The 27,037-nt window shown below is 45.1% G+C and overlaps 2 protein-coding genes across 3 annotated transcripts in view; one reads left to right on the top strand and one right to left on the bottom strand.

Annotated features, from left to right (window-relative positions):
- The window catches only part of LOC137615159 (transient receptor potential channel pyrexia-like), a 495,727-nt gene that overhangs the window by 84,298 nt on the left and 384,392 nt on the right, over positions 1–27,037 (top strand).
- Positions 1–27,037, bottom strand: part of Dysb (Dysbindin) — a 53,353-nt gene that overhangs the window by 25,610 nt on the left and 706 nt on the right. For both annotated transcript variants that reach the window (XM_068344790.1, XM_068344791.1), the window contains exon 3: positions 12,591–12,741. In XM_068344790.1, the coding sequence (XP_068200891.1) occupies positions 12,591–12,741 (151 nt within the window). The remainder of the gene's footprint in view (positions 1–12,590; positions 12,742–27,037) is intronic.

The raw sequence follows: 27,037 nt of genomic DNA, 5'->3' as shown, positions 1-27,037 counted from the left end.
GAAGGGTGACATCACTAGTCCACTAGTCAGTGGGGAGGAGGGTGACATCACTTAGTCAGTGGGGAGGAGGGTGGTGACATCACTTAGTCAGTGGGGAGGAGGGTGGTGACATCACTAGTCAGTGGGGAGAAGGGTGACATCACTAGTCCACTAGTCAGTGGGGAGGAGGGTGGTGACATCACTAGTCAGTGGGGAGAAGGGTGACATCACTAGTCCACTAGTCAGTGGGGAGGAGGGTGGTGACATCACTAGTCAGTGTGGAGGAGGGTGGTGACATCACTAGTCAGTGGGGAGGAGGGTGACATCACTAGTCAGTGGGGAAAAGGGTGACATCACTAGTCCACTAGTCAGTGGGGAGGAGGGTGGTGACATCACTAGTCAGTGGGGAGAAGGGTGACATCACTAGTCCACTAGTCAGTGGGGAGGAGGGTGGTGACATCACTAGTCAGTGGGGAGAAGGGTGACATCACTAGTCCACTAGTCAGTGGGGAGAAGGGTGACATCACTAGTCAGTGGGGAGGAGGGTGGTGACATCACTAGTCAGTGGGGAGAAGGGTGACATCACTAGTCCACTAGTCAGTGGGGAGGAGGGTGGTGACATCACTAGTCAGTGGGGAGAAGGGTGACATCACTAGTCAGTGGGGAGGAGGGTGACTCACTAGTCAGTGGGGATGAGGGTGACATCACTAGTCAGTGGGGAGGAGGGTGACATCACTAGTCAGTGGGGAGGAGGGTAACATCACTAGTCAGTGGGGAGAAGGGTGACATCACTAGTCCACTAGTCAGTGGGGAGGAGGGTGGTGACATCACTAGTCAGTGGGGAGAAGGGTGACATCACTAGTCCACTAGTCAGTGGGGAGGAGGGTGATGACATCACTAGTCAGTGGGGAGAAGGGTGACATCACTAGTCCACTAGTCAGTGGGGAGGAGGGTGGTGACATCACTAGTCAGTGGGGAGAAGGGTGACATCACTAGTCAGTGGGGAGAAGGGTGACATCACTAGTCCACTAGTCAGTGGGGAGGAGGGTGGTGACATCACTAGTCAGTGGGGAGAAGAGTGACATCACTAGTCCACTAGTCCGTGGGGAGGAGGGTGGTGACATCACTAGTCAGTGGGGAGAAGGGTAACATCACTAGTCCACTAGTCAATGGGGTGGTAACATCACTAGTCCACTAGTCAATGGGGTGGTGACATCACTAGTCAGTGGGGAGAAGGGTGACATCACTAGTCCACTAGTCAGTGGGGAGGAGGGTGACATCACTAGTCAGTGGGGAGAAGGGTGACATCACTAGTCCACTAGTCAGTGGGGAGGAGGGTGGTGACATCACTAGTCAGTGGGGAGAAGGGTGACATCACTAGTCCACTAGTCAGTGGGGAGGAGGGTGGTGACATCACTAGTCAGTGGGGAGGAGGGTGGTGACATCACTAGTCAGTGGGGAGGAGGGTGACTCACTAGTCATTGGGGAGGAGGATGACATCACTAGTCAGTGGGGAGAAGGGTGACATCACTAGTCCACTAGTCAGTGGGGAGGAGGGTGGTGACATCACTAGTCAGTGGGGAGAAGGGTGACATCACTAGTCCACTAGTCAATGGGGTGGTGACATCACTAGTCAGTGGGGAGAAGGGTGACATCACTAGTCAGTGGGGAGAAGGGTGACATCACTAGTCCACTAGTCAGTGGGGAGGAGGGTGACATCACTAGTCAGTGGGGAGGAGGGTGGTGACATCACTAGTCAGTGGGGAGAAGGGTGACATCACTAGTCCACTAGTCAGTGGGGAGGAGGGTGGTGACATCACTAGTCAGTGGGGAGAAGGGTGACATCACTAGTCCACTAGTCAGTGGGGAGGAGGGTGGTGACATCACTAGTCAGTGGGGAGAAGGGTGACATCACTAGTCAGTGGGGAGAAGGGTGACATCACTAGTCCACTAGTCAATGGGGTGGTGACATCACTAGTCAGTGGGGAGAAGGGTGACATCACTAGTCCACTAGTCAGTGGGGAGGAGGGTGACATCACTAGTCCACTAGTCAGTGGGGAGGAGGGTGACATCACTAGTCCACTAGTCAGTGGGGAGGAGGGTGACATCACTAGTCCACTAGTCAGTGGGGAGGAGGGTGACATCACTAGTCAGTGGGGAGGAGGGTGGTCATGTATATGAACATCAAGCGAGTACAGAAATAAATTCTTTTATTAAAATGGCAGGCATCTAAACTTTCTACTGGGCTCCACAAGGCACAAGAAGAGTTTGAAGACCCAGACCTGCATGGCTGAGGACTATAGAGCATGAAGTAGGAAATGATGAATGGAGATATATTGATTTAAAAGCTCATGATAGAGATGACTGACAAAATCTAACTGAGGCCCTTTGCCTCAATAAGCAAAGGAGATGATGATGATTGTTAAAATTCACTTTATTTCTATAAACCTCTTCTGATGTCCACATTGACACCTCACACACTGATGGAGGTAGGTCTGAGAAGAGTCGATACTGTAAAGGCCATTTATTAGTGTTAAAATAAAGGGATTTTGACGAAGGAAAAATCTATTTCTGGGCGAGGAACCTGTGTCGCCCAATGAAATGCTCCTCTAGCACCATTTCTAAGGCATGAATAGTGCTAAATATACCAGAGAAAAAAAAGGATGCATGGAATGCCAGGAATTAACCCAGCTCGCTCTCTCTATGAGTGTCGGTATAGTAAACTGGGGCGTGATAGAACCACGACCATAGGTCCCTCACCAATTAGACCTCTCCTTCATCAACATCCCCTGGAACAACGAGGTGCCGACCTACGCCCGACTGCTGCCTCTACTACAGTACGACTAAATATAGACAACCTCGAGAACCTTGAAAATCCCGTTTCTGAGAATATGGTAGACCGTCTTAATGAGGTTAGATGTATCATGGAGAGGTTAGGATACACCACCCTGAAACACGGTTATTGACGATTGCTTTTGCACTTCTCCCGATTAAATAAATCACAATACTATCCCCACCCCGAGACACATATAGAATGCTGATCAAGATCGCCCAGAAATAATTTCTTAGAAAAACTGTAGTAATCACCAACAAATTCAGAAGAGGAAGACCTCCCTTATAAAATCAATAATAATCGAAGTAACACTTTTGACTATCTGGAGACGGGGCAAACGCCAAGTTGATCTCCAAAGCACAAAATCAACGAAGACGCCGGAAGGCAAAAGGTACGCAAACGCCAAGTTGATCTCCGAAGCACAAAATCAACGAAGACGCCGGAAGGCAAAAGAAGTACCTTTTGCCTTCCGGCGTCTTCGTTGATTTTGTGCTTTGGAGATCAACTTGGCGTTTGCCCCGTCTCCAGATAGTCAAAAGTGTTACTTCGATTATTATTGATTTTATAAGGGAGGTCTTCCTCTTCTGAATTTGTTGGTGATTACTACAGTTTTTCTAAGAAATTATTTCTGGGCGATCTTGATCAGCATTCTATATGTGTCTCGGGGTGGGGATAGTATTGTGATTTATTTAATCGGGAGAAGTGCAAAAGCAATCGTCAATAACCGTGTTTCAGGGTGGTGTATCCTAACCTCTCCATGATACATCTAACCTCATTAAGACGGTCTACCATATTCTCAGAAACGGGATTTTCAAGGTTCTCGAGGTTGTCTATATTTAGTCGTACTGTAGTAGAGGCAGCAGTCGGGCGTAGGTCGGCACCTCGTTGTTCCAGGGGATGTTGATGAAGGAGAGGTCTAATTGGTGAGGGACCTATGGTCGTGGTTCTATCACGCCCCAGTAACTATACCGACACTCATTGAGTGAGCGAGCTGGGTTAATTCCTGGCATTCCATGCATCCTTACTCACGCTACAGTGATAGCCACTAGCTGCTAGATTGTTTTATTACTATACTTGAAGCCCAAGCTTACTGTCAGGAAAGAAAATGTTGAATATCTACTTCTTGGAGGGATAAACATCTACTTAAACCAAGCTTTGAGAGAGAGAAGCACTACTGAATGAACATCACTAAAACTGCATGATTCTCAACCCTAACAATGCAACATTCCAGATTAAAAAAAAACACAGCATGTTTATAAAAACTTATAAGTGAAAAGGGATTAAGGTAAAATATCAAAGACCACATACGGTACACAGATCAACAGTTGATAAGGAAAAGGGACAAAGAGCTGGAATAAAAAACCACATTAAGAGCGAAGGAGAAAAATGTAGTGCACAAATAAAGAGTCAATGCTAAAATCTTTTCTAAATACCATGGAGCAGCCCAAATATCTTAACTCTCTATTCAAAATCATTTGAATTTAATATCAAAAGAAATAATTCTAACCTGCTATTTTTATATTGATACTTTATCTACTACAAAAGAAGTTATTTCAAACCTGCAATTTTTGAAGAAAAATTATTGATATTGTACCTACTAGGATAATAAAAAAAGGATATACAAAGTATACAGCTATCATCAGTGAGCATTCATTCAAGGCAAAGACTAAAACTAGACACTTTTGTAAGTTAAATGAGCAAAAGTACTATTGTACTGAATACAGAAATGATTCAATACACGATGATGAAAATCGTTCCAACTTATCCATTGCATAAAAATTATGATTCTTGTTACTAAAGTACAATAAAAATGCTTGCTTTACATTGGGCTTGATTATATAAACTTTAATGCCCAACAAAATATTAAAATTACTCCTTACATTGTAATTAAAGAAATACTGTACGGTAAAATATTGTATTGTTTAATCTAAGTATTTTCTTGTAAAATGTAGTATTTCTATACTTGCCCAATATTCATATGCTTTATTCTTTTAACCATAGCTTGATGACAGAAGAAAGGAAAAACTATTTTTTTTTCCTGATTTCAAGCTAACCTCCCCAGAGTATTTTCACTGCAAAGTGTCACTATTCGATATTTTTCTACAAATCCATCTTCACTTTGTTTCTGAACCCATTATTATTATTAATTATTAATCATCATCATCATCATCATGATTATTAATATTATTATTACTACTACTACTACTATTATTATTATTATTATTATTTCTTGCCAAGCTACAATCCTAGTTGGAAAATCAGGATGCTAAAAGCCCAGGGGCTCCAACAGGGAATATAGCCTAGTGAGACAAGGAAACCAGGAAATAAAAGAAGTAATTAATATAAAACATTTTAAGAAGAGTAACGTTAAAATAAATATTTCCTATATAAACTATGAAAACTTTAACAAAACAAGAGGAAGAGAAACAAGATAGAATAATGTGCCCGAGTGTACCCAAGACAGTATAAGACCATGGTACAGAGGCTATGGCATTCTCTCCTCTCCTATCTTTATAAATCTAAGAGCAATGATACCATCCGCTATCCATAAGCTCATACAAACCACACACAATGTCAGAGCTGTTTACGAATTGCAACAGGAGGCAATGTTCAAGAGTTATTTGTAAATACAGTATATGCTAAGTAATACAATGTCTTCCATTGTCTTAGGTTAGAGTTCTCTTGCTTGAGGGTACACTCGGGCACACTATTCTGTCTTATTTCTCTTCCTCTCGTTTTGTTAAAGTTTTTATAGTTTATATAGGAAATATGTTATTTTGATAATAAAATAAATTTTTGAATATACTTACCCGGTGATTATATAGCTGCAACTCTGTTGCCCGACAGACAACTCTACGGTAAAAACTCGCCAGCGATCGCTACACAGGTTGCGGGTGTGCCCAACAGCGCCATCTGTCGTCCAGATACCCAGTACTCAATGTAAACAAAGACTCAATTTTCTCCTCGTTCCACTGCGTCTCTATTGGGGAGGAAGGGAGGGTCCTTTAATTTATAATCACCGGGTAAGTATATTCAAAAATTTATTTTATTATCAAAATAACATTTTTCAATATTTAACTTAGCCTGTGATTATATAGCTGATTCACACCCAAGGGGTGGGTAGAGACCAGCAATATATGTTTACACTTTTATGAGCTAAGAGTTTTTATTTCATTTTAGAAGTTATCAAAATAACAAAAACAAAATAAATAGGTACCTGGTAAGGAAGTCGACTTGAACAATTACTCTGCCTTTTAAGTACGTCTTCCTTACGGAGCCTCGCGATCCTCTTAGGATGCTGATCGACCCCTAAGATCTGAAGTATCAAGGGTTGCAACCCATACAACAGGACCTCATCAAAACCCCTAATCTAGGCGCTCTCAAGAAATGACTTTGACCACCCGCCAAATCAACCAGGATGCGAAAGGCTTCTTAGCCTTCCGGACAACCCAAAAAACAACAATAAAAACATTTCAAGAGAAAGATTAAAAGGGTATGGAATTAGGGAATTGTAGTGGTTGAGCCCTCACCCACTACTGCACTCGCTGCTACGAATGGTCCCAGTGTGTAGCAGTTCTTGTAAAGAGACTGGACATCTTTCAAGTAAAATGACGCGAACACTGACTTGCTTCTCCAATAGGTTGCGTCCATTATACTTTGCAGAGATATATTTTGCTTAAAGGCCACGGAAGTTGTTACAGCTCTAACTTCGTGCGTCTTCACCTTAAGCAAAGTTCGGTCTTCCTCACTCAGATGTGAATGAGCTTCTCGTATTAACAATCTGATAAAGTCTGACCAAGCATTCTTTGACAAAGGCAAGGATGGTTTCTTAACTGAACACCATAAAGCTTCAGATTGGCCTTGTAAAGGTTTAGTACGCTTTAAATAGAACTTAAGAGCTCTAACAGGGCATAAGACTCTTTCTAGTTCATTGCCTACGATCTCCGATAAGCTGGGGATATCGAAAGATTTAGGCCAAGGCCGAGAAGGCAGCTCATTTTTGGCTAGAAAACCAAGTTGTAGCGAACAAGTGGCTTTTTCTGACGAAAATCCTATGTTCTTGATGAAGGCATGAATCTCACTGACTCTTTTAGCCGAGGCTAAGCATACCAGGAAAAGAGTCTTAAGAGTGAGATCTTTCAGGGAGGCTGATTGTAACGGCCCCAACCTATCTGACATGAAGAATCTTGGTACCACGTCTAAATTCCATCCAGGGGTAGCCAAACGACGCTCCTTGGTGGTCTCAAAAGACTTAAGGAGGTCTTGCAGATCTTTATGTTTGGAAAGATCTAAGCCTCTATGCCAGAAGACCGATGCCAACATGCTTCTGTAGCCCTTGATAGTGGGAGCTGAAAGGGATCGTCCTTTTCTCAGGTATAAGAGAAAAACAGCTATTTGAGCTACAGAGGTACTGGTCGAGGATACAGAAACTGACTTGCACCAGTCTCGGAAGACTTCCCACTTCGATTGGTAGACTCTAATGGAAGAAGCTCTCCTTGCTCTAGCAATCGCACTGGCTGCTTCCTTCGAAAAGCCTCTAGCTCTTGAGAGTCTTTCGATAGTCTGAAGGCAGTCAGACGAAGAGCGTGGAGGCTTTGGAGTACCTTCTTTACGTGTGGCTGACGTAGAAGGTCTACCCTTAGAGGAAGACTACTGGGAACGTCTTCTAACCATCGAAGTATCTCGGTGAACCAATCTCTCGCGGGCCAGAGGGAAGCAACTAACGTCAACCTTGTCCCTTCGTGAGAGGCGAACTTCTGCAGTACCTTGTTGACAATCTTGAACGGTGGGAATGCGTAGAGATCCAGATGTGACCAATCTAGGAGGAAAGCATCTATATGTATTGCTGCTGGGTCCGGGACTGGAGAGCAATAGATTGGAAGCCTCTTGGTCAGCGAGGTTGCAAAGAGATCTGTGGATGGTTTTACCCCAAGTGGCCCAAAGTCTCTTGCACACATCCTTGTGGAGGGTCCATTCGGTTGGAATTACTTGCCCTTTCCGACTGAGACAATCTGCTATGACGTTCAAGTCGCCTTGGATGAACCTCGTTACTAGGGAGATGTCTTGACCTTTTGACCAGATGAGCAGGTCCCTTGCGATCTCGTACAACGTCAGTGAGTAGGTACCTCCTTGTTTGGAGATGTACGCCAAGGCCGTGGTGATGTCCGAGTTAACTTCCACCACTTTGCCTCGAAGGAGAGACTTGAAGCTTTTCAAGGCCAGATGAACTGCCAACAGCTCCTTGCAGTTGATATGCATGCTCCTCTGACTCGAGTTCCACAGTCCTGAGCATTCCCGACCGTCTAGTGTCGCGCCCCAGCCCACGTCCGATGCGTCCGAAAAGAGAACGTGGTTGGGAGTCTGAACAGCCAGGGGATGACCCTCTCTTAGGTTGATATTGTCCTTCCACCAAGTCAGACAAGACTTTATCTTTTCGGAAACCGGGATCGAGACCGCTTCTAGCGTCTTGTCCTTTTTCCAGTGAAAAGCTAGATGGTATTGAAGAGGACGGAGGTGTAGTCTTCCTAGTGACACAAATTGTTCCACGGATGACAGCGTCCCTACCAGACTCATCCACAGCCTGACTGAGCAGCGTTCCTTCTTCAGCATCTTCTGGATGGATAGCAGGGCTTGATCTATTCTGGGGGCTGATCGTCTTGTTGTTCAGCAACGTCCTCATCAGAGGGTTCCTCATCCGAAAACTGATGATGAAACGGCAACGGAGTGGGCAACGTCTGGCTCGCTGAGTCCGGTCGCACAGGTGGATGCGTGACGGAGCCGGACGCAACATCATGGAACTGCTGCACAGTCTGTGAACTGTCAACAACCATGGGTGCGCGAGGAAGCACAGCGTCAACCCGAGACTGTCTAGACCGTCTGGGTTGTGCAGTCAACACCCTACCGGGTTGCTGAGGTTGACGCACTGCGTCAAAACAAGTCACCTCTGCTGGTTGTTGAACGTCCTGAACGTCAACAACCACCTCCGAGCGTCGCTTAACGTCAACGTGCGGCTGGCAACCCACACTGGGTCGCATCGGTGGAGGAACCACCTCAACTGGCAGACGCGAGTAGGTTACCTCAGCGTCAACAGGGCGCACAACCGACCGGTTGGAAGGTTGTTGGCCAGAAGGTTCGGTAGCAACCTTCTCCGCATTAAAGTCCTCTATCAAGGACGCAAGCTTGGACTGCATGTCTTGCAGCAAAGCCTATTTAGGGTCTACGGGAGCAGGTGTGGCAACAGACGGGGTTAGCGACTGAGGCGGTACCGCTTACCATCCCTGAAAGCCTTGTTATGCATGACATAATTGTACAGCAAAACTTCAAAGGCTCGAAAACAGCTGTGTAGTTGACCTGTAAACAACTTGGAGCGTCTCCTGGCCAGGCGCCAGGGAGAGTCTACGAGAATTGAGAAGTCTATCTGGGCAGAGGCATGAACTCCCAAGCCGAGAACTTCTCTCGTGTCATATCAGACTCTCGCTCTATAAACCAGTTTAAAAGAAGGGAAAGCAAAGGCTGTATCCCCCAAACTCCTCCTGGTGAAAAACCAGTCACCTAGCCAACGTAAAGCTCTCTAGGAGAGCGAGAGAGCACTAGCTTAAAAACAACGGCTTCGAAGTAGCTAGGCCTAGTGTAAGCTCTGACGTTTAGGCGAACGAGGAGCAGCAGTTACAAAAAGATCCGGACAAAGATCCTTAAAAAAAATCATCATGATTTAATTAAAGTCCATAGGAGGCTAAGCAGCTTTAGGCTCCTCTCCATCTGACAGAGTCCTCAAGGGAATATCAGTAGGAGGGGGAACAGCAACTTCCTCATCTACAGGAACCTTGTCCGATAAAAGCTGAGTCTCAAGCAAGGGAGAGACCTACCGTGGTGGCAATGCTTTACAAGCAGAGTCCACACTCACTGGTGCATTAGTAGCGGACCAGAACGCAACGTCATGTAACTGCTTGACAGTCTCTGAACTGTCAACAACTGAACTGTCAACCACAACAGGTGCGTGAGGACGCACAGCGTCCACTCGAGACTGCTTTGACTGTCTAGACTGAGCAGTCAAAACAACTCTAGAATGCGGAGGTTGACGCACAGCGTCAAAACAAGTCAACTCCGATTGTTAGTGAACGTCTTGAACGTCAACAGGAGCATCAGCAAGTGGCCTAACGTCCAAATGCGGCTGAAAAACCACACGAGACCGCATCGAGTGTGGTTCTAAACAACCTGACTGACGTGACTAAGCTACGCCAACGTCAACAGTAAGCACAAAGGAACGTTAGGTTGGCTGAAAGCCAGGATATCGATGAGATAAACGGCTAGACTCAACGGACTAATCGGCAGAATAGTCTTCCATAAGGGAGGCAAGCATATACTGCATGTCTTGCCATACAACCCATTAAGGATCAACGGAAATGGTTGTGGTAAGAGACGAGGGTAACGTCTGTGACCGCAACACTTTGCCAACAAAAAAAAAGACTCTCGGAGTCTGTGTTACGCTTTTGTTAGGCGGCGAGCAGTTATCCGATGACTGCATAGGGTCAGAGCTGTCCTAATGGTTGTAACCAGGACGCTGGACCTGTCCTGAAAGGACTGACTTTCGCTTAAGGGCTTCGAAACCTTGTGACAGGTTTCTTATGCGAAAAGCCTTCGGATGACGAGGAGAAACAACGTCTCTCTCGTCTTATGGTAGGGGAGATCTTGGTAAGATACACCCGATACCATAGAGGGAAAACGTCTGTTCATTGATCAAGGCCTCTCGAACCCATAAGTCGTTTGACATAACTTCTCCCCTGGGCTTGGGAGCATGCAAGAGGTCCCGGACTAGGTGAACGACAGGCACGAACAGACGAACCCTCGGACGCAACACTGTAACACTTTGCGCATATCACTTTATCACTTCAATTTTCTGTTTTGCACTTATTTCACTGAAATCGAAACTTTTACTGATTTCTACCTGAAACACGCAATTCTACCCTTCATTAAAAGATAGTAATTGCGAAATCAGTCGTATAATGCAAGCTCATTAATACCAGCAAAAAACAGAAAACATATTTTAAGATAAAAAAAAAAATCAGTGGCTGGGAAAGAGACTAAACACTAGTTCATATAACTACGTTTTCAATCTCTCACCGCACATAGCCTGGGGACGAGAATAAAAAACTAAAAACGTTTTATCCTTCCTCCCCGTACAGCGACTAGGGACGAGAGTAACTCGAGAACAACGTTACCCGCTTGAACGGAACGTTTTCTCTCCTCTCTCTCCCTCCGTCTCTATCTCTCTCTCTCTTTCTCTCTTGATTTCGCACCTAAGAGAAGAGCCCAATTATATTTCGTCAAAAAATCATGTTATTTGACTAAAGGAAAAAACTGAAAGGTTTTTCAAAATAAAAAGTTCCTTTAAAATAGAATTTAAAACATTTAAGCTAAGAAAGAATGAACAAAACGTCAGAATCGATTTACTCTTACTGCAAAGTGAAACCGTGATACACTCTCTCTCTATCGTAACGATAGAGCGCATGTTGAACGTCCTGAACGTCAACAACTGCGTAGCATAAATAAACTAAACGTTAGTTCATCTTTGAAAACAGTACGAAGACTATCAAAGAAATTCTTTCATAAAATATTACATTTAAAAAGTTTTAAATCCTTAGCTCTTTAAAAGCTAATTACGATATAAAGGGCTCAACGTTGATTAACTTCGGTTTCCAAGTTAGGACCGCCTACTCTCAGGAAAGGTCTATATAAACAAAACATTAAAATTTATTTTTATATGTTTATAATAAATGGAAAGTTAATCGAAGAGGCCTAATAAAGGCGGAGAGATATAAAATATATAGAGGAAAATCTATAACGTGATAAGATAATTACTAAAAGCCTAAACACACTTCCGTCTAAGGGAAGGGTCGGCCATTTAAAAGTGAAAGTAAGTCCATACTCTCTTTGTCACCATAATTAAATCTATCCAAAACGAGTTCAAGATTTAAGATGAAGATAAAACACCTGCATAGCGAAAGCTCAAAACTAGAATAAAGTACTTCACCAATTAGTTGTGAAAAAACTCCAGTTTAGCAACAGCGAGTAAGTACGTCTTGTCGATAGCTCGACAGAGAGAAAATTGAGTCTTTGTTTACATTGAGTACTGGGTATCTGGACGACAGATGGCGCTGTTGGGCACACCCGCAACCTGTGTAGCGATCGCTGGCGAGTTTTTACCGTAGAGTTGTCTGTCGGGCAACAGAGTTGCAGCTATATAATCACCGGCTAAGTTAAATATTGAAAAATTTATTTTAATGTTACTGTTCTTTAAATAGTTTATTATTCCTCGTTTCCTTTCCTCACTGGGATATTTTCCCTGGTGGAGCCCCTAGGCTTATAGCATCCCACTTTTCTAACTAGGGTTGTAGCGTAGCAAATAATAATAATAATAATAATAATAATAATTATAATAATTATAATAATAATAATAATAATAATAATAATGCACTGAAAAGTTGCTAACAGAGCTGGGCTAGCCTGAAATTCATATCATCAAGTTTAAGCTTGAAGTATATACCATATGATATTTGTGAAGAATCATAGAAATAACTAAGAATGTCTTACATACAGTACAGTACTGTATTTGATTAAATTTCATAAGAGTAAAAGAACATGGGAAGTCATCACATTTCGACAAGCCTAATCATTTATTGTACCTGCTTTTGCCTTCACAATAAAATTTTACTTTCAACTACATTTGAATATTCCTTCATCACAAACCAAACAAAGTCCAAAACTTAATAAAACTCACGGTTGCAAGTTTGGCATTCTGTTCTGCCATATGGTGCATGGTGGCCCACTGTGTCTGATACATCTGCAAAAGGTCGGCTCCTGCTGACAAGTTGACGTGGGATTCCGAGGGGCTGATGGTGTTCCTCTCGCCGACTGACAGCCGCTGAAATCTTTCATAAAGGGAAAACACATTAAACTGATATAAGAATAATATTAGAGTTTCTAGAAAAAGTTTTGGTTAAATAACCATAATTTAATTAAAAGAAAAAAGACCTGTTGGTAAATAATTAAGAAGTATATCACCTCAAACTTTAAAAATAGTGTCTATATTTAGTGTGCGGCTCAAAAAAGAATTCCTGACTACTTTTCTGCTAGATAAACATATCTTACTAAAACAGTTGGAGAACATGATAGTAACTGACAGCCGAGCACACTTTTGAGAGCTCTCAGTATAAAATTTTAATGCAATTAGTTGTGGATCTTGATTTTCAGTGGTATATGTATTAACTTGGATGATGTATTATGAATAAGAAGAATACTTATCTATAAGCAAAAGTCCACTTCAAGTTGGATTTCGCAGGATAATTGTACAAACACGCACCTTTTAAGCAACAACTTTCCCAACAAATTTAATGCTTTTCACCCATAGAAACTCTTCCTTTTTAGCAGTTTCTAAAGACAAAACGCTGTATAAGTTCGAGCCTATTATCTTTAAAGGCTGCTCATGAATGACAGAGGGAAGGGACAGTGACATTGCCCTATCGAGTTGGACAATGACCTAGAGACTGACCATATATATATATGATCAGTGCCTAAGTCTCCTCTCCACTCAAGCTGAGACATAGGAGGGCCAGGCAATGGTTGCTGATGACTCAGTAGATAAACCTATAAAGTGATGTAAAAGGACTCAGGCTCTGAATTACTTTACAAGGCTTGTCACATGCTTTATATTTAGTTCATACAGACTAATTAAAACAGTATGCAAGCCTTTTATTATTATCCAAAAATAAAGATGGTTATCTGAACAGTTCTTTAATTCCCTATTTCATGACTGACTTTGATTATAAGTCATAGAGAGCTATGAAAATCATATCTATGTGTAACTGGGAAACATTTTGACTGGTTTTGTCCTAAAATAAAAAATAAAAAAAAAATTACCTAACTTGCTTCTATCTATTTACCAAAGCACTTCCCACAAAAGGGGACCTTTTCTCTCGTGCTCCTCCCAGCCTGACGAGGTATTCAGCCAAGTTTTGCTAGTACTGCTAGGGTGAACAGCCCACCCTCCCACTCCTTTCTTTACTATAACCCAAAATGTTTAGAGATTTTTCCTTTAACCAAAGAAATTATGTCCATTTTAATATCGCAAATTTTATAAGTAATTTATATTTTTCCGAACAATACAAACCAGAGGCCATTAATAGGAGTACGTTTTCAGCGTAGCTGGAATTCGGCTGCTAAGATTTAAACGAGGTTCAGTACTATAACTACTGACAGGTGGCCAGTATTAACATTCAAAACAAGTGGTAATAACGATTCATCATACACCAAAATACCCGAGATTAGTCTAAGGGGGTTTTATTATAGTTATGGACGGAAAAAGCTTTAATACTAAATAAAATAGGTGTTTTCTATAGAATATTGTCCATTTTCTTTGAAAATGATATTTTGATTATAAAATAAATTTTTGAATATACTTACCCTATGAATATATAATAGCTGACGTCTCGGACGGCTCGACAGAAACACAAAAACTCGCGAGTGATCGCCATGAAGGTTGCGGGTGTGCCCACCAGCGCCGACTATCGGCCAGATACCGCATATACATGTAAACAGCTCCAGTTCTTCTCATTCCGCTGGGTCTCTATCGGGGAGGAAGGGAGGGCCTTTAATTTATATATTCACCGGGTAAGTATATTCAAAAATTTATTTTAAAATCAAAATATCATTTTTAAATATTAAACTTAGCCGGTGAATATATAATAGCTCATTCACACCCATGGCGGTGGGTAGAGACCAGTATTAATACAATAAAGGCGTATATGCTTAGAGTTTTTGACAGTTATATCATAACAAAACCCAAATAAATATAGGTACCTGGTAAGGAAGCTGACTCTGACGATTACTCTGCCTTGTTAGTCCGCTTTCCTCACGAAGCCCAGCCATCCTCTCAGGATGCTGAAAGACTCCCAGGAGCTGTTGTATCCAGGGCGACAACCCATACAACAGGACCTCATCAAAACCCTTAATCTGGGCGCTCTCAAGAAATGACATTTGACCACCCGCCAAATCAAAAAGGATGCGAAAGGCTTCTTAGCCTTCCGTACAACCCAAAACAAGATTAAAAACATTTCAAGAGAAGATTAAAAGGATATTGGAATTAAGGGAATGTAGTGGTAGAACCCTCACCCACTACTGCACTCGCTGCAACGAATGGACCCAGTGTGTAGCAGTCCTCATAAAGAGTCTGGACGTCTTTTAAGTAAAATGAAGCGAACACCGACTTGCTCCTCCAAAAGGTCGCGTCCATAATACTTCGTAGAGATCTGTTTTGCTTAAAGGCCACGGAAGTTGCTATAGCTCTTACTTCGTGCGTCTTGACCTTAAGCAAGCAACGATCTTTTTCACTCAAGTGAGAATGAGCCTCTCGGATTAAAAATCTAATAAAATACGATAAAGCATTTTTAGACATAGGCAATGATGGCTTCTTAACTGAGCACCACAAGGCCTCAGATCCACCTCGTGCTCCTGTAGCCCTTAATAGTGGGCGCTGAGAGGGAGCGAACATTTCTCAGATGTAGGAGAAAGTCTGCAATTTGGGCTACAGAGGTACTGGAAGAGGAAATGGATGATGACTTGCACCAGTCTCTAAAGACTTCCCACTTCGACTGGTATACCTTGATGGTAGAAGCTCTCCTAGCTCTCGCAATCGCTCTGGCTGCCTCCTTCGAAAAACCTCGAGCTCTTGAGAGTCTTTCGATAGTCTGAAGGCAGTCAGACGAAGCGCGGGGAGGCTTTGATGAAGATTCCTTACGTGGGGCTGCCGTAAGAGATCCATCCTTAAAGGAAGACTCCTTGGAACGTCTACCAGCCATTGAAGTACCTCTGTGAACCACTCTCTCGCGGGCCAGAGGGGAGCAACCAACGTCAACCTTGTCCCTTCGGGAGAGGCGAACTTCTGCAGTACCTTGTTGATGATCTTGAACGGTGGGAATGCGTACGCGTCCAGGTGAGACCAGTCCAGTAGAAACGCATCTATGTGGGCCGCCTCTGGATCTGGGACTGGAGAGCAATAGGTCGGGAGCCTTTTGGTCAACGAGGTCTATGGAGGGTTGACCCCAAGTCACCCAAAGACTCTTGCACACGTCCTTGTGGAGGGTCCATTCTGTGGGGATCACCTGACCTCTCCGACTGAGACAGTCTGCCAAGACGTTCAAGTCCCCCAGGATGAATCTTGTCAACAGGGAGATGCCTCGATTTTTTGACCAGATGAGGAGGTCCCTTGCGATGACGAACAGTGTGTGGGAGTGAGTGCCTCCTTGCTTGGAGATGTACGCCAATGCTGTGGTGTTGTCCGAATTGACTTCTACCACTTTGTTTCAAAGAATGCTCTCGAAACTCATCAAGGCCAAGTGAGCCGCTAACAGCTCCTTGCCGTTGATGTGCATGCTCTTCTGATCCGACGTCCAAAGACCCGAACATTCCCGACCGTCCAGAGTCACTCCCCAACCCAAATCCGACGCGTCTGAGAACAACACGTGGTTTGGGTTCTTGACTGCCAGGGACAGACCCTCTCGCAGACTTATGTTGCTGTCCCACCAGTTCAGGCATGCTTTTACTGGCTCGGAGACCGGGATTGACACAGCTTCCAAAGTCTTGCTCTTGTTCCAGTGTGAGTATAGATGGAACTGGAGAGGGCGATGGTGAAGTCTCCCTAGTGAGACAAATTGCTCCAGGGATGACAGAGTCCCTAAGAGGCTCATCCAACTTCTTACTCAGCAACGGTCTTTTTTCAGCATGAGGCGGACTTTGAGCAGGGCTTGCTCTATCCTGGTGGCAGACGGAAAAGCCCGAAAAACTAGACTGCGAATCTCCATCCCCAAATAGAGAATCGTCTGGGATGGATTCAGTTGAGACTTTTCTAAGTTCACCAATAGTCCCAACTCCTTTGCCAGACCCAACGTCCATTGAAGGTCCTGCAGACAGCGATGACGGGACGATGCTCTGAGAAGCCAGTCGTCCAAGTACAGGGAGGCTCGAATTCCCGATAAATGAAGGAATTTTGCCACATTCCTCATGAGCCTCGTAAACACGAGAAGAGCAGGGCTGAGGCCGAAGCACAGTGCTCGAAACTGGTACACCACATTCCTGTAAACAAACCTCAGATACGGTTGAGAATCTGGGTGAATAGGAATGTGGAAATACGCATCCTGCAGGTCGAGAGAGACCATCCAGTCTCCCTCTCTGACCGCTGCTAGGACGGACTTCGTGGTCTCCATCGTAAATATTGTTTTTATAACAAAAACGTTGAGCGCACTGACGTCCAGCACTGGCCTCCAACCTCCCGTATGCTTTGGGACTAGGAAGAGACGGTTGTAAAATCCCGGTGATTGAAGGTCCGAGACTTTCACCACCGCTCCCTTCTCTAGCAACAGAGACACCTGCTGATGTAGAGCTTGTCTCCTTGACTCCTCTCGATACCTGGGAGAGAGGTCTAGAGGAACTGTTACTAGAGGAGGTCTGCGTACAAAAGGTATTTTGTACCCCTCCTTGAGCAACAAAACAGACTCTTGGTCTGCACCCCTCTTCTCCCAGGCCTGCCAGAAGCTGTTCAGTCTGGCCCCTACCGCTGTCTGAGGACGTGGGCAGTCAGACTCTGCCACGGGAGGACTTGGATCCTCTCCTCTTGCCTCTTTTACCGTCGGCACGAGCGCCTCCCCTGCTGGGGGCTCTGCCACGAAAGGGCGGGATAAACCTAGTCGCTGGGGTATCGATCTTGGGTCTCACGACATAAGACGATGAAGGAGCTCCCTTGCGAGCAGAAGTAGCCATCAGGTCGTGTGTATCCTTCTGCACAAGCGAAGCCGCAATGTCCTTGATCAGCTGTTGAGGAAACAAGGCAGCTGATAAGGGGGCAAAGAGAAGCTCCGACCTTTGACAGGGAGTAACTCCTGCTGAAAGGAATGAGCAAAGAGTTTCCCTCTTCTTCAGGACTCCAGACGTAAAGGTGGCGGCGAGCTCATTGGAGCCATCGCGGATGGCTTTGTCCATACAAGACATAATAAGCACGGAAACATCCTGGTCGGCAGACGAGATCTTCCTGCTTAATGCTCCTAGAGACCAATCTAAAAAGTTAAAAACTTTGAAGGCCCTGTAAACCCCTTTAAGGAGATGGTCAAGGTCCGAGGAGGACCAACAAACTTTAGAGCGTCTCATGGCCAGGCGACGGGGAGAGTCTACGAGGCTTTAGAAGTCACCCTGGGCAGAGGCAGGGACTCCCAAGCCAAGAACTTCTCCCGTGTCATACCAGATGCTCGCTCTAGAAGCTAGTTTAAAAGGAGGGAATGCAAAGGCCGTCTTCCCCAAACTCCTCCTGGTAACCAACCAGTCGCCTAGCAAACGTAAAGCCCTCTTAGAAGAGCGAGAGAGCACTAGCTTAGTAAAAGAAGGCTTCGCAGCAGCTATGCCTAGCGCAAACTCTGACGGAGGCGAACGAGGAGCAGAAGTAACAAAATGGTCTGGGAAAAGATCCTTAAAAAACATCATGATTTTCTTAAAGTCCATAGAGGGTTGAGCAGCCTTAGGCTCTTCTCCGTCTGATAAAACACCCAAAGGAATATCAGTAGGTGGAGGATCAGCAACATCCTCATCTGAAGGAACCTCGTCCGACAATTGATGAGTCTCAAGAAAGGGAGAGACCTGCCGCGGTGGCAATGCTTGACAAGCAAAGTCCACACGCAAAGGAGCAGCAGTAGTAGTCAAGGAAGCTACGTCATGTCGCTGCTGAAAGGACTGACCAGCAACAACAACAGGAGCTGATGGACGCTCGACGTCAAGTCGAGACTGCCTTGACTGCCTAGACTGAGCAGTCAAAACAACCCTTGACTGCGGTGCTTGACGCTCAACGTCAAAACAAGGCAACTGAGCTGGTTGGCGAACGTCCTGAACGTCAACACGAGACTGCGGCAGCGGCTGAACGTCAACACGAGGCTGCGGCAGCGGCTGAAAGTCAACAGGGGACTGCATCGAGTGAGGCTCCAAGTCACGTGACTGACGTGACAAACTACCGACATCACGTTTCGTAACGTCAAAAGGACGAGTAAAGGCTCGTTTGGGCGGCTGACGGCCAGTCTCTCGATCAGCGTAACGGCGAGGATTATCGTGAACCTGCTTAACGGTATACTCCTCCATAAGGGAGGCAAGCTTAGTCTGCATATCCTGCAGGACAACCCATTTAGGATCAACGGGAGTCGGTACGGGCCGAGACGATGGTAATGTCTGTGACGGCAAAACATTGCCTTTACTGAGACTCTCGGAGCCCGTGTTACGCTTACGTTTAAGCGGCGAACAGTCTTCCGACGACTGCAAAGGGTCAGAGCTGTCCCAATGGCTACAGCCAGGACGCTGGACCTGTCCTGAAGGGACTGACTTCCGCTTTAAGGGTCTAGAAACTTTGCTCCAAGGTTTCTTTTGCGAGAAGCCTTCGGATGACGAGGAGAAAACAGCCTTGCTCGTCTTATGGTAGGGGCGATCTTGACGAGACACGCCCGATACCACAGAGGGAACGTCTGTTCGTTGGTTAAAGCCTCTCGTCCCCTTAAGTCCTACGACATTACTTCTCCCTGGTGCAGGGGAGCCTGAAAGAGGTCTCGGACTAGGAGAACGACAAGCACGAACAGACGAACCCTCGGTCGCAACACTAAAAACACTTTGCGCACTAATCACTTTATCACTACGATTTTCTGATTTGGCACTCTGACACTTTAACACATTTACATCCGCCATGAGTTGATTACGGTCCGATGCTAAGGACTCAACTCTCTCGCCCAAAGCTTGAATGGCAAGCAACATATCCCGCATGGATGGTTCATGAGTGCTAGTAGAGGGTTCAGGAACAACTACTACAGGGGAAGGATTAGGTTCAGGGGCATGGGAGGAGGAAAAATCCAACGACCTAGAGGAGCTTCTCCTCACCCTATCTCTCTCAAGCTTACGAGAATATTTATCAAACTCTAGCCAGTCGAATTCCGACAAGACCACGCACTCATCACACCGATCTCCTAATTGGCAGGTTTTACCCCGGCAATTAGAACACACGGTATGTGGGTCGAGAGAGGCCTTGGGAAGAAGTTTGTTACAATCCCTAGCATTACATTTGCGAAATTTAGGTCCAGGGATAGGAGAAGGGTCAGCCATTTTGAAAAGTCAAAGAAATCCAAAACAAATCCAAAGTCATCAACAATAAACACTATCCAAAAAAGGGTTCAAGAGTTTTAATTGAAGAGAAAAACACCTGTCACTGCGAAAGCTCAAAACCAAAAAGAAGTACTTCACCAAAAATGACGAAAACTCCAGGTCAACAGCGAGCGGAATCAACTTGTCGACAGGACCGACAGAGAAGAACTGGAGCTGTTTACATGTATATGCGGTATCTGGCCGATAGTCGGCGCTGGTGGGCACACCCGCAACCTTCATGGCGATCGCTCGCGAGTTTTTGTGTTTCTGTCGAGCCGTCCGAGACGTCAGCTATTATATATTCACCGGCTAAGTTTAATATTTAAAAATAACACTTATTTTCACTGCAAATAAAATCTCAGTTATCTAAGGAATAATAATAAATGGAGTTAGCACGCGCAGCTCAGCATATACGGCTTACCAGTGCATAGGAGCTTGATATGTTTATTTTTCTGAGAGCAATGCAAGCGCAGGGCGCAGCAAAACCCGTTAGATCTCTGAAAAAATATCCCTGTTCTTAGAGGGTCTAATGGGTTTCGGGTTTATTTGCCGATGAAACGAAGCTAAAATTAAGTGAAACAACATTATTTACTAAAGGAAAAATAGTTTTTCCCGTTGAAAATGCTGTTCCGTCCGTAACATGTTATTTTCCTTAGTAAAATAAATTTTTGAATATACTTACCCGATGATCATATAGCTGCAACTCTGTTGCTCGACAGAAAAAACCTACGGGCGGAATACGCCAGCGATCGCTATACAGGTGGGGGTGTACATCAACAGCGCCATCTGTCAAAGGTACTCAAGTACTCGATGTCAACAAAGAACCAATTTTCTCCTCTGTCCACTGGGTCTCTATTGGGGAGGAAGGGTGGGTCCTTTAATTTATGATCATCGGGTAAGTATATTCAAAAATTTATTTTACTAAGGAAAATAACATTTTTCAATATTAAACTTACCCGATGATCATATAGCTGATTCACACCCAGGGGGGTGGGTAGAGACCAGCATTACATGTTGACATTATTATGAGCTAAGTATTCCGTATTTCATTTTAGCAGTTATTCAAAATAACAAGCATAAAATAAATAAGTACCTGGTAAGGAAGACGACTTGAACAATTACTCTGCCTTTTTAAGTACGTCTTCCTTACTGAGCCTCGCGATCCTCATAGGATGCTGAGCGACTCCTAGGAGCTGAAGTATGAAGGGTTGCAACCCATACTAAAGGTCCTCATCAAAACCTCTAATCTAGGCGCTTCTCAAGAAATGATTTTGACCACCCGCCAAATCAAGTAGGATGCGAAAGGCTTCTTAGCCTTCCGGACAACCCAAAAATATTTCAAGAGAAAGATTAAAAAGGTTCTGGAATTAGGGAATTGTAGTGGTGGAGCCCCCACCACTACTGCACTCGTTGCTACGAATGGTCCCAGAGTGTAGCAGTTCTCGTAAAGAGACTGGACATTCTTAAGATAAAAGACGCGAACACTGATTTGCTTTTCCAATAGGTTGCGTCGAATATACTTTGCAGAGATCTATTTTGTTCAAAGGCCACGGAAGTTGTGACAGCTCTAACTTCGTGTGTCCTTACCTTCAGCCAAGCTTGGTCTTCCTCATTCAGAAGGGAATGAGCGTCTCGTATTAACAGTCTGATAAAATAGGATAAAGAATTCTCTGACATAGGCAAAGATGGATTCTTAACTGAACACCATAAAGCTTCAGACGGGCCTCGTAAAGGTTTTTAAAATAGAACTTAAGAGCTCTTACAGGACATAATACTCTTTCTAGTTCATTTCCAACCATACGATAAGTTTGGAATATCGAACGATATTGGTCAAGGCCGAGAAGGCAGCTCGTGTTTGGCTAGAAAACCAAGTTGTAGAACATGTAGCCGTTTCGGATGAGAATCCGATGTTCCTGCTGAAGGCATGAATCTCACTGACTCTTTTAGCTGTGGTTAAGCATATCAGGAAAAGAGTCTTAAAGGTGAGATCTTTCAGGGAGGCTGATTGAAGTGGTTCGAACCTGTCTGACATAAGGAATCTTAGAACCACGTCTAAATTCCAACCAGGTGTAACCAAACGACGCTCCTTCGTGGTCTCAAAAGACTTAAGGAGGTCCTGTAGATCTTTATTGTTGGAAAGATCTGAGCCTCTGTGACGGAAGACTGATGCCAACATGCTTCTGTAACCCTTGATAGTGGGAGCTGAAAGAGATCGTTCTTTCCTCAGATATAAGAGGAAGTCAGCTATTTGAGTTACAGAGGTACTGGTCGAGGAAACGGATACTGACTTGCACCAGTTTCGGAAGATTTCCGAAGATTTCCCACTTCGATTGGTAGACTCTAAGGGTGGATGTTCTCCTTGCTCTAGCAATCGCTCTGGTTGCCTCCTTCGAAAAATCCCTAGTTCTCGAGAGTCTTTCGATATTCTGAAGGCAGTCAGACGAAGAGCGTGGAGGCCTTGGAGTACCTTCTTTACGCGTGGCAGACGTAGCAGGTCCACCCTTAGGGGAAGTGTTCTAGGAACGTCTACTAGCCATCGAAGTACCTCGGTGAGTTATTCTCTCGCGGGCCAGAGGGAAGCAACTAGCGTCAACTTTGTCCCTTCGTGAGAGGCGAACTTCTGCAGTACCTTGTTGACAATCTAGAACAGAGGGAATGCATATAGATCTAGATGTGACCAATCTAGTAGAAAGGCATCTATATGAACTACTGCTGGGTCCGGGATAGGTGAGCAAAGTATTGGGAGCCTCTAGGTCATCGAGGTTGCGAAGAGATCTATGGTTGGCTGGCCCCAGGTGGCCCAAAGTCTCTTGCATACATCCTTGTGGAGGGTCCAATATGTTGGAATTATTTGTCCCTTCCTACTGAGACAATCTGCTATGACATTCAAGTTGCCTTGGATGAACCTCGTTACTAGTGAAAAGTCTAGACCTGTTGAACAGGAGAGGAGGTCTCTTGCGAACTCGTACCATGTCAGAGAGTAGGTCCCTCCTTGCTTGGAGATGTACGTCAAAGCAGGGTGTTGACCGTGTTCACCTCCACCACTTTGCCTTGAAGGAGAGACCTGAAGCTTTTCCAGGTCAGACGTACTGCCAGAAGCTTCTTGCAGTTGAAATGCATTGTCCTTTGACTCGAGTTCCATAATCCCGAGCATTCCCTACCGCCTAATGTCGCACCCCAGCCTACGTCCGATGCGTCCGAGAAGAGAACGTGGTTGGGAGTCTGAACAGTCAGGGGAAGACCCTTTCAAAGGTTGATAAAGTCCTTTCACCAAGTCAGACCAGACTTTATCTTTCCGGAAACCGGGATCGAGACCGCTTCTAGCGTCTAGTCCTTTTCCAGTGAAAAGCTAGATGATACAGAAGAGGATGGAGGTGTAGTCTTCCAAGTGACACAAATTGAACCACGGATGACAGTGTCCTAACCAGACTCATCCACAGCCTGACAGGGCAGTGTTCCTTCTTCAGCATCTTCTGGATGGATAGCAGGGCTGGGGGTTGATCGTCTTGTTCAGCAATGTCCTCATCAGAGGGTTCCTCATCCGAAACTGATGAGGAAACGGCAACGGAGTGGGCAACGTCTGACTCGCTGAATCCGGTCGCACTGGTGGATGCGTGACGGAGCCGGACACAAGATCATGGTACTGCTGCACAGTCTGTGAACTGTCAACCATGGGGACGCGAGGAAGTACAGCGTCAACCCGAAACTGTGTAGACTGTCTGGGTTGTGCAGTCAACCCCCTACAGGGTTGCTGAGGTTGCCGCACTGCGTCACAACAAGTCATCTCTGCTGGTTGTTGAACGTCTTCCTAGTGACACACTGAACGTCCACAACCACCTCCGAGAGTCGCTTAACGTCAACGTGCGACTGGCAACCCACACTGGGTCGCACCGGTGGAGGAACCATCTCAACTGGCGGACGTGAGTAGGATACCTCAGCGTCAACAGGGCGTACAACCAACCGGTAGGAAGGTTGTTAGCTAGAAGGTTCTTCTCCGTAAAAAATCCTCTAACAAGGACACAAGCTTGGACTGTATGTCTTGCAACAAAGCCCATTAGGGTCTATGGGAGCAGGTGTGGCAACAGACGGGGTTAGCGACTGAAGCGGAACCATTTACCATCCCTGGAAGCCTTGTTATGCTTTAATTAAAGTCCATAGGAGGCTAAGCAGCTTAAGGCTCCTCTCCAAATGACAGAGTCCTCAAAGGAATATCAGAAGGAGGGAGAACAGCACTTTCTCATCTACAGGAACCATGTCCGAGAAAAGCTAGGTTATCTCAGTGAGGGTCTCACTGGTGCAAAAGCAGCAGACCAGAAGGCAACGTTATATAACTGCTTGACAGTCTGTGAACTGTCAAAAACTGAACTGTCAACCACAACAGGTGCGTGAGGACATACAGCACTGGTGCATTAGTAGCAGACCAGAAGGCAACGTCATGTAACTGCTTGACAGTCTGTGAGCTGGCAACAACCAAAGCTGTGTGGGGAAGCCTCAACTCCTGACTGACTAGTCTGCTGCGGGTGAGTGGCGGTAACCACAGTGGGTTGCGGAGGCTGACACACCGTGTCAAAACACGGCAGCTTGTGGTAGCTCACGCACGGCAACGGAGTGCTCCGTGTCTCTGTGGGAGTCAGCATGCATCTGGCAGGGTCGACTGCGCATGGGTGGAGGAGCTCTCACAACAAGAGTGTGGGAGCAGGCAGCCATGCTGGGCGCACAACCGTGGCAGGTTGTAGGCAAACGGGTGCATCGTCAACCTTCTCCGTAGTCGGAGTGTGGGAGCAGACAACAACCAAAGTGGAGTGGTGGTGCGTGGTGGGGACTGCCGTGGGTTGCGGAAACTAACGCATCGCGTCAAAACACGGCAGCTTGACTCCACCTTCCCACTGCTGATGCGGTAGCTCACGCATGTTAACGGAGGGAGCCGCACGTCGGCTAACGTTAACATGCGTCTGGCAGGGTCGATTGCGCATCGGAGGTGGAGCTCTCCGCAGCCGGAGTGTGGGAGCAGGCAGCCTCAGCGTGAGCTGGGTGCACAACAGTGGCAGGTTGTAGGCTAACGAGAGCAGTGTCAACCTTCTCCGCACGAAACTCCTGCATAACCGCAGCTAACTGAGTCTGCATAGACTGCAGTAAAGACCACTTAGGGTCTTACAAAAAACGGCAACAGACGGAGCTACTGTCCGTCGTGACTGTGGGTCTAAAACAGCTGGTGCGGCAACAGACGGAGTTACTGCCTGTTGCGGTACCACCTTGCCTCTCTTGGGAGGTGTGCAGTCGTCGGATGACTGTAGCGAGTCCGAACTGACCCAGTGGCTACACCTAGGCCGTTGGACTTGCGCGGAAGGGACCGACTTGCACTTAAAAGCTGCAAGATTTGGTCCATGGTTTCTTACGAGAAACCTCTTCCGCAGACGAGGAATAAATGGGCTCTCTCGTCTTTGAGTGGGTGGGGCGATCTCACGTCGGCAAACGTGTGTAGATACGCCCGAAACCACGGAGGGAAAAACGTCTGTTTGTCGATCAAGGCCTGTGGAACCCATAAGTCGTTCGACATTACTTCTCCCCTGGGCTTGGGAGCTTGTAAGAGGTCCCGGACTAGGTGAACAACTGGCACGAACAGACGAACCCTCGGACGCAACACTGTAACACTTTGCGCATATCACTTTATCACTTTTGATTTTCTGTTTGCACTTATTTCACTGAAATCGAAACTTTAACTGATTTCTACCTGAAACACGCAATCCTATCCTTCATTAAAAGGTAGTCATTGCGAAAACAGTTTTACAATGCAACAGAAAAACATAAATAAAGATAAAGAATTCAGTGGCTGGAAAAGAGACTAAACACTAGATCAAATAAACTACGTTTACAATCTCTCACCGCATAAAGCCTGGGAACAAGAATAAAACCCTAGAAACGTTTTACCTTCTTCCCCTACAGCGACTAGGGAGAAGAGTAAAAAACGAGAACAACGTTACCCGCTTGAACGAAACGTTTATTCTCCTCTCTCTCCCTCCGTCTCTATCTCTCTCTCTCTCTTCTCTCTTGAATTAGCACCTGAGAGAAGAGCCCAATTATATATCGTTAAAACATGTTATTTGCTAAAGGAAAAACTGAAAGGTTTCCCAAATAAAAAGTTCCTTTATTTAGAATTTAAACTCTTTAAGCTAAGAAAGAATGAACGAAACGCTAGAATCGGTTTACTCTTACTGCAAAGTGAAACCGTGATACTCTCTCTCTATCGTAACGATAGAGCGCAAGTTGAACGTTCTGAACGTCAACAACTGCGGAGACTAAAAACTAAACGTTAGTTCATCTTTGAAAACAGTACGAGACTATCAAAGAAATTCTTCCATAAAACATTAAAACTAAAAAAGTATTAAATTCTTTAAAGGTTAAATACGATAAAACGGGCTCAATGTTAATTAACTTCGGTTCCAAGTTAGGACCGCCTACTATTAGGAAAGGTCGCATATAAACAAACATAAAAATTTATTTTTATAAGTTTATAATAATTGGAAAGTTAACCGAAGAGGCCTAAAAAGGCGGAGAGATATAAATAAATGGATCTATAACGTGTTAAGCAAAATTACCAAAAACCTAAACACACTTCCGTCTAAGGGAAGGGTCGGCCATTTAAAAGTGAAAGAGAGTCCATACTCTCTTCGTCACCATAAATAAATCTATCGAAAACGAATTCAAGTTTTGAAATGAAGATAAAACCCCTGCATAGCGAAAGCTCAAAACTAGAATAGTGTACTTCACCAAATCGTTGTGAAAACAAATCCAGTTAGGGACGGCGTATTTAGTAGGTCCTGCCATTGGCACGACAGAGGAAAAATTGGTTCTTTGTTGACATCGAGTACTTGAGTACCTTTGACAGATAGCGCTGTTGATGTACACCCCCACCTGTATAGCGATCGCTGGCGTATTCCGCCCGTAGGTTTTTTCTGTCGAGCAACAGAGTTGCAGCTATATGATCATCGGGTAAGTTTAATATTGAAAATA

Source organism: Palaemon carinicauda, chromosome 21 (genome assembly GCF_036898095.1).
Source record: "Palaemon carinicauda isolate YSFRI2023 chromosome 21, ASM3689809v2, whole genome shotgun sequence".
NCBI classification, from domain to species: domain Eukaryota; kingdom Metazoa; phylum Arthropoda; class Malacostraca; order Decapoda; family Palaemonidae; genus Palaemon; species Palaemon carinicauda.
This window is presented reverse-complemented; position numbering and strand designations above follow the sequence as displayed.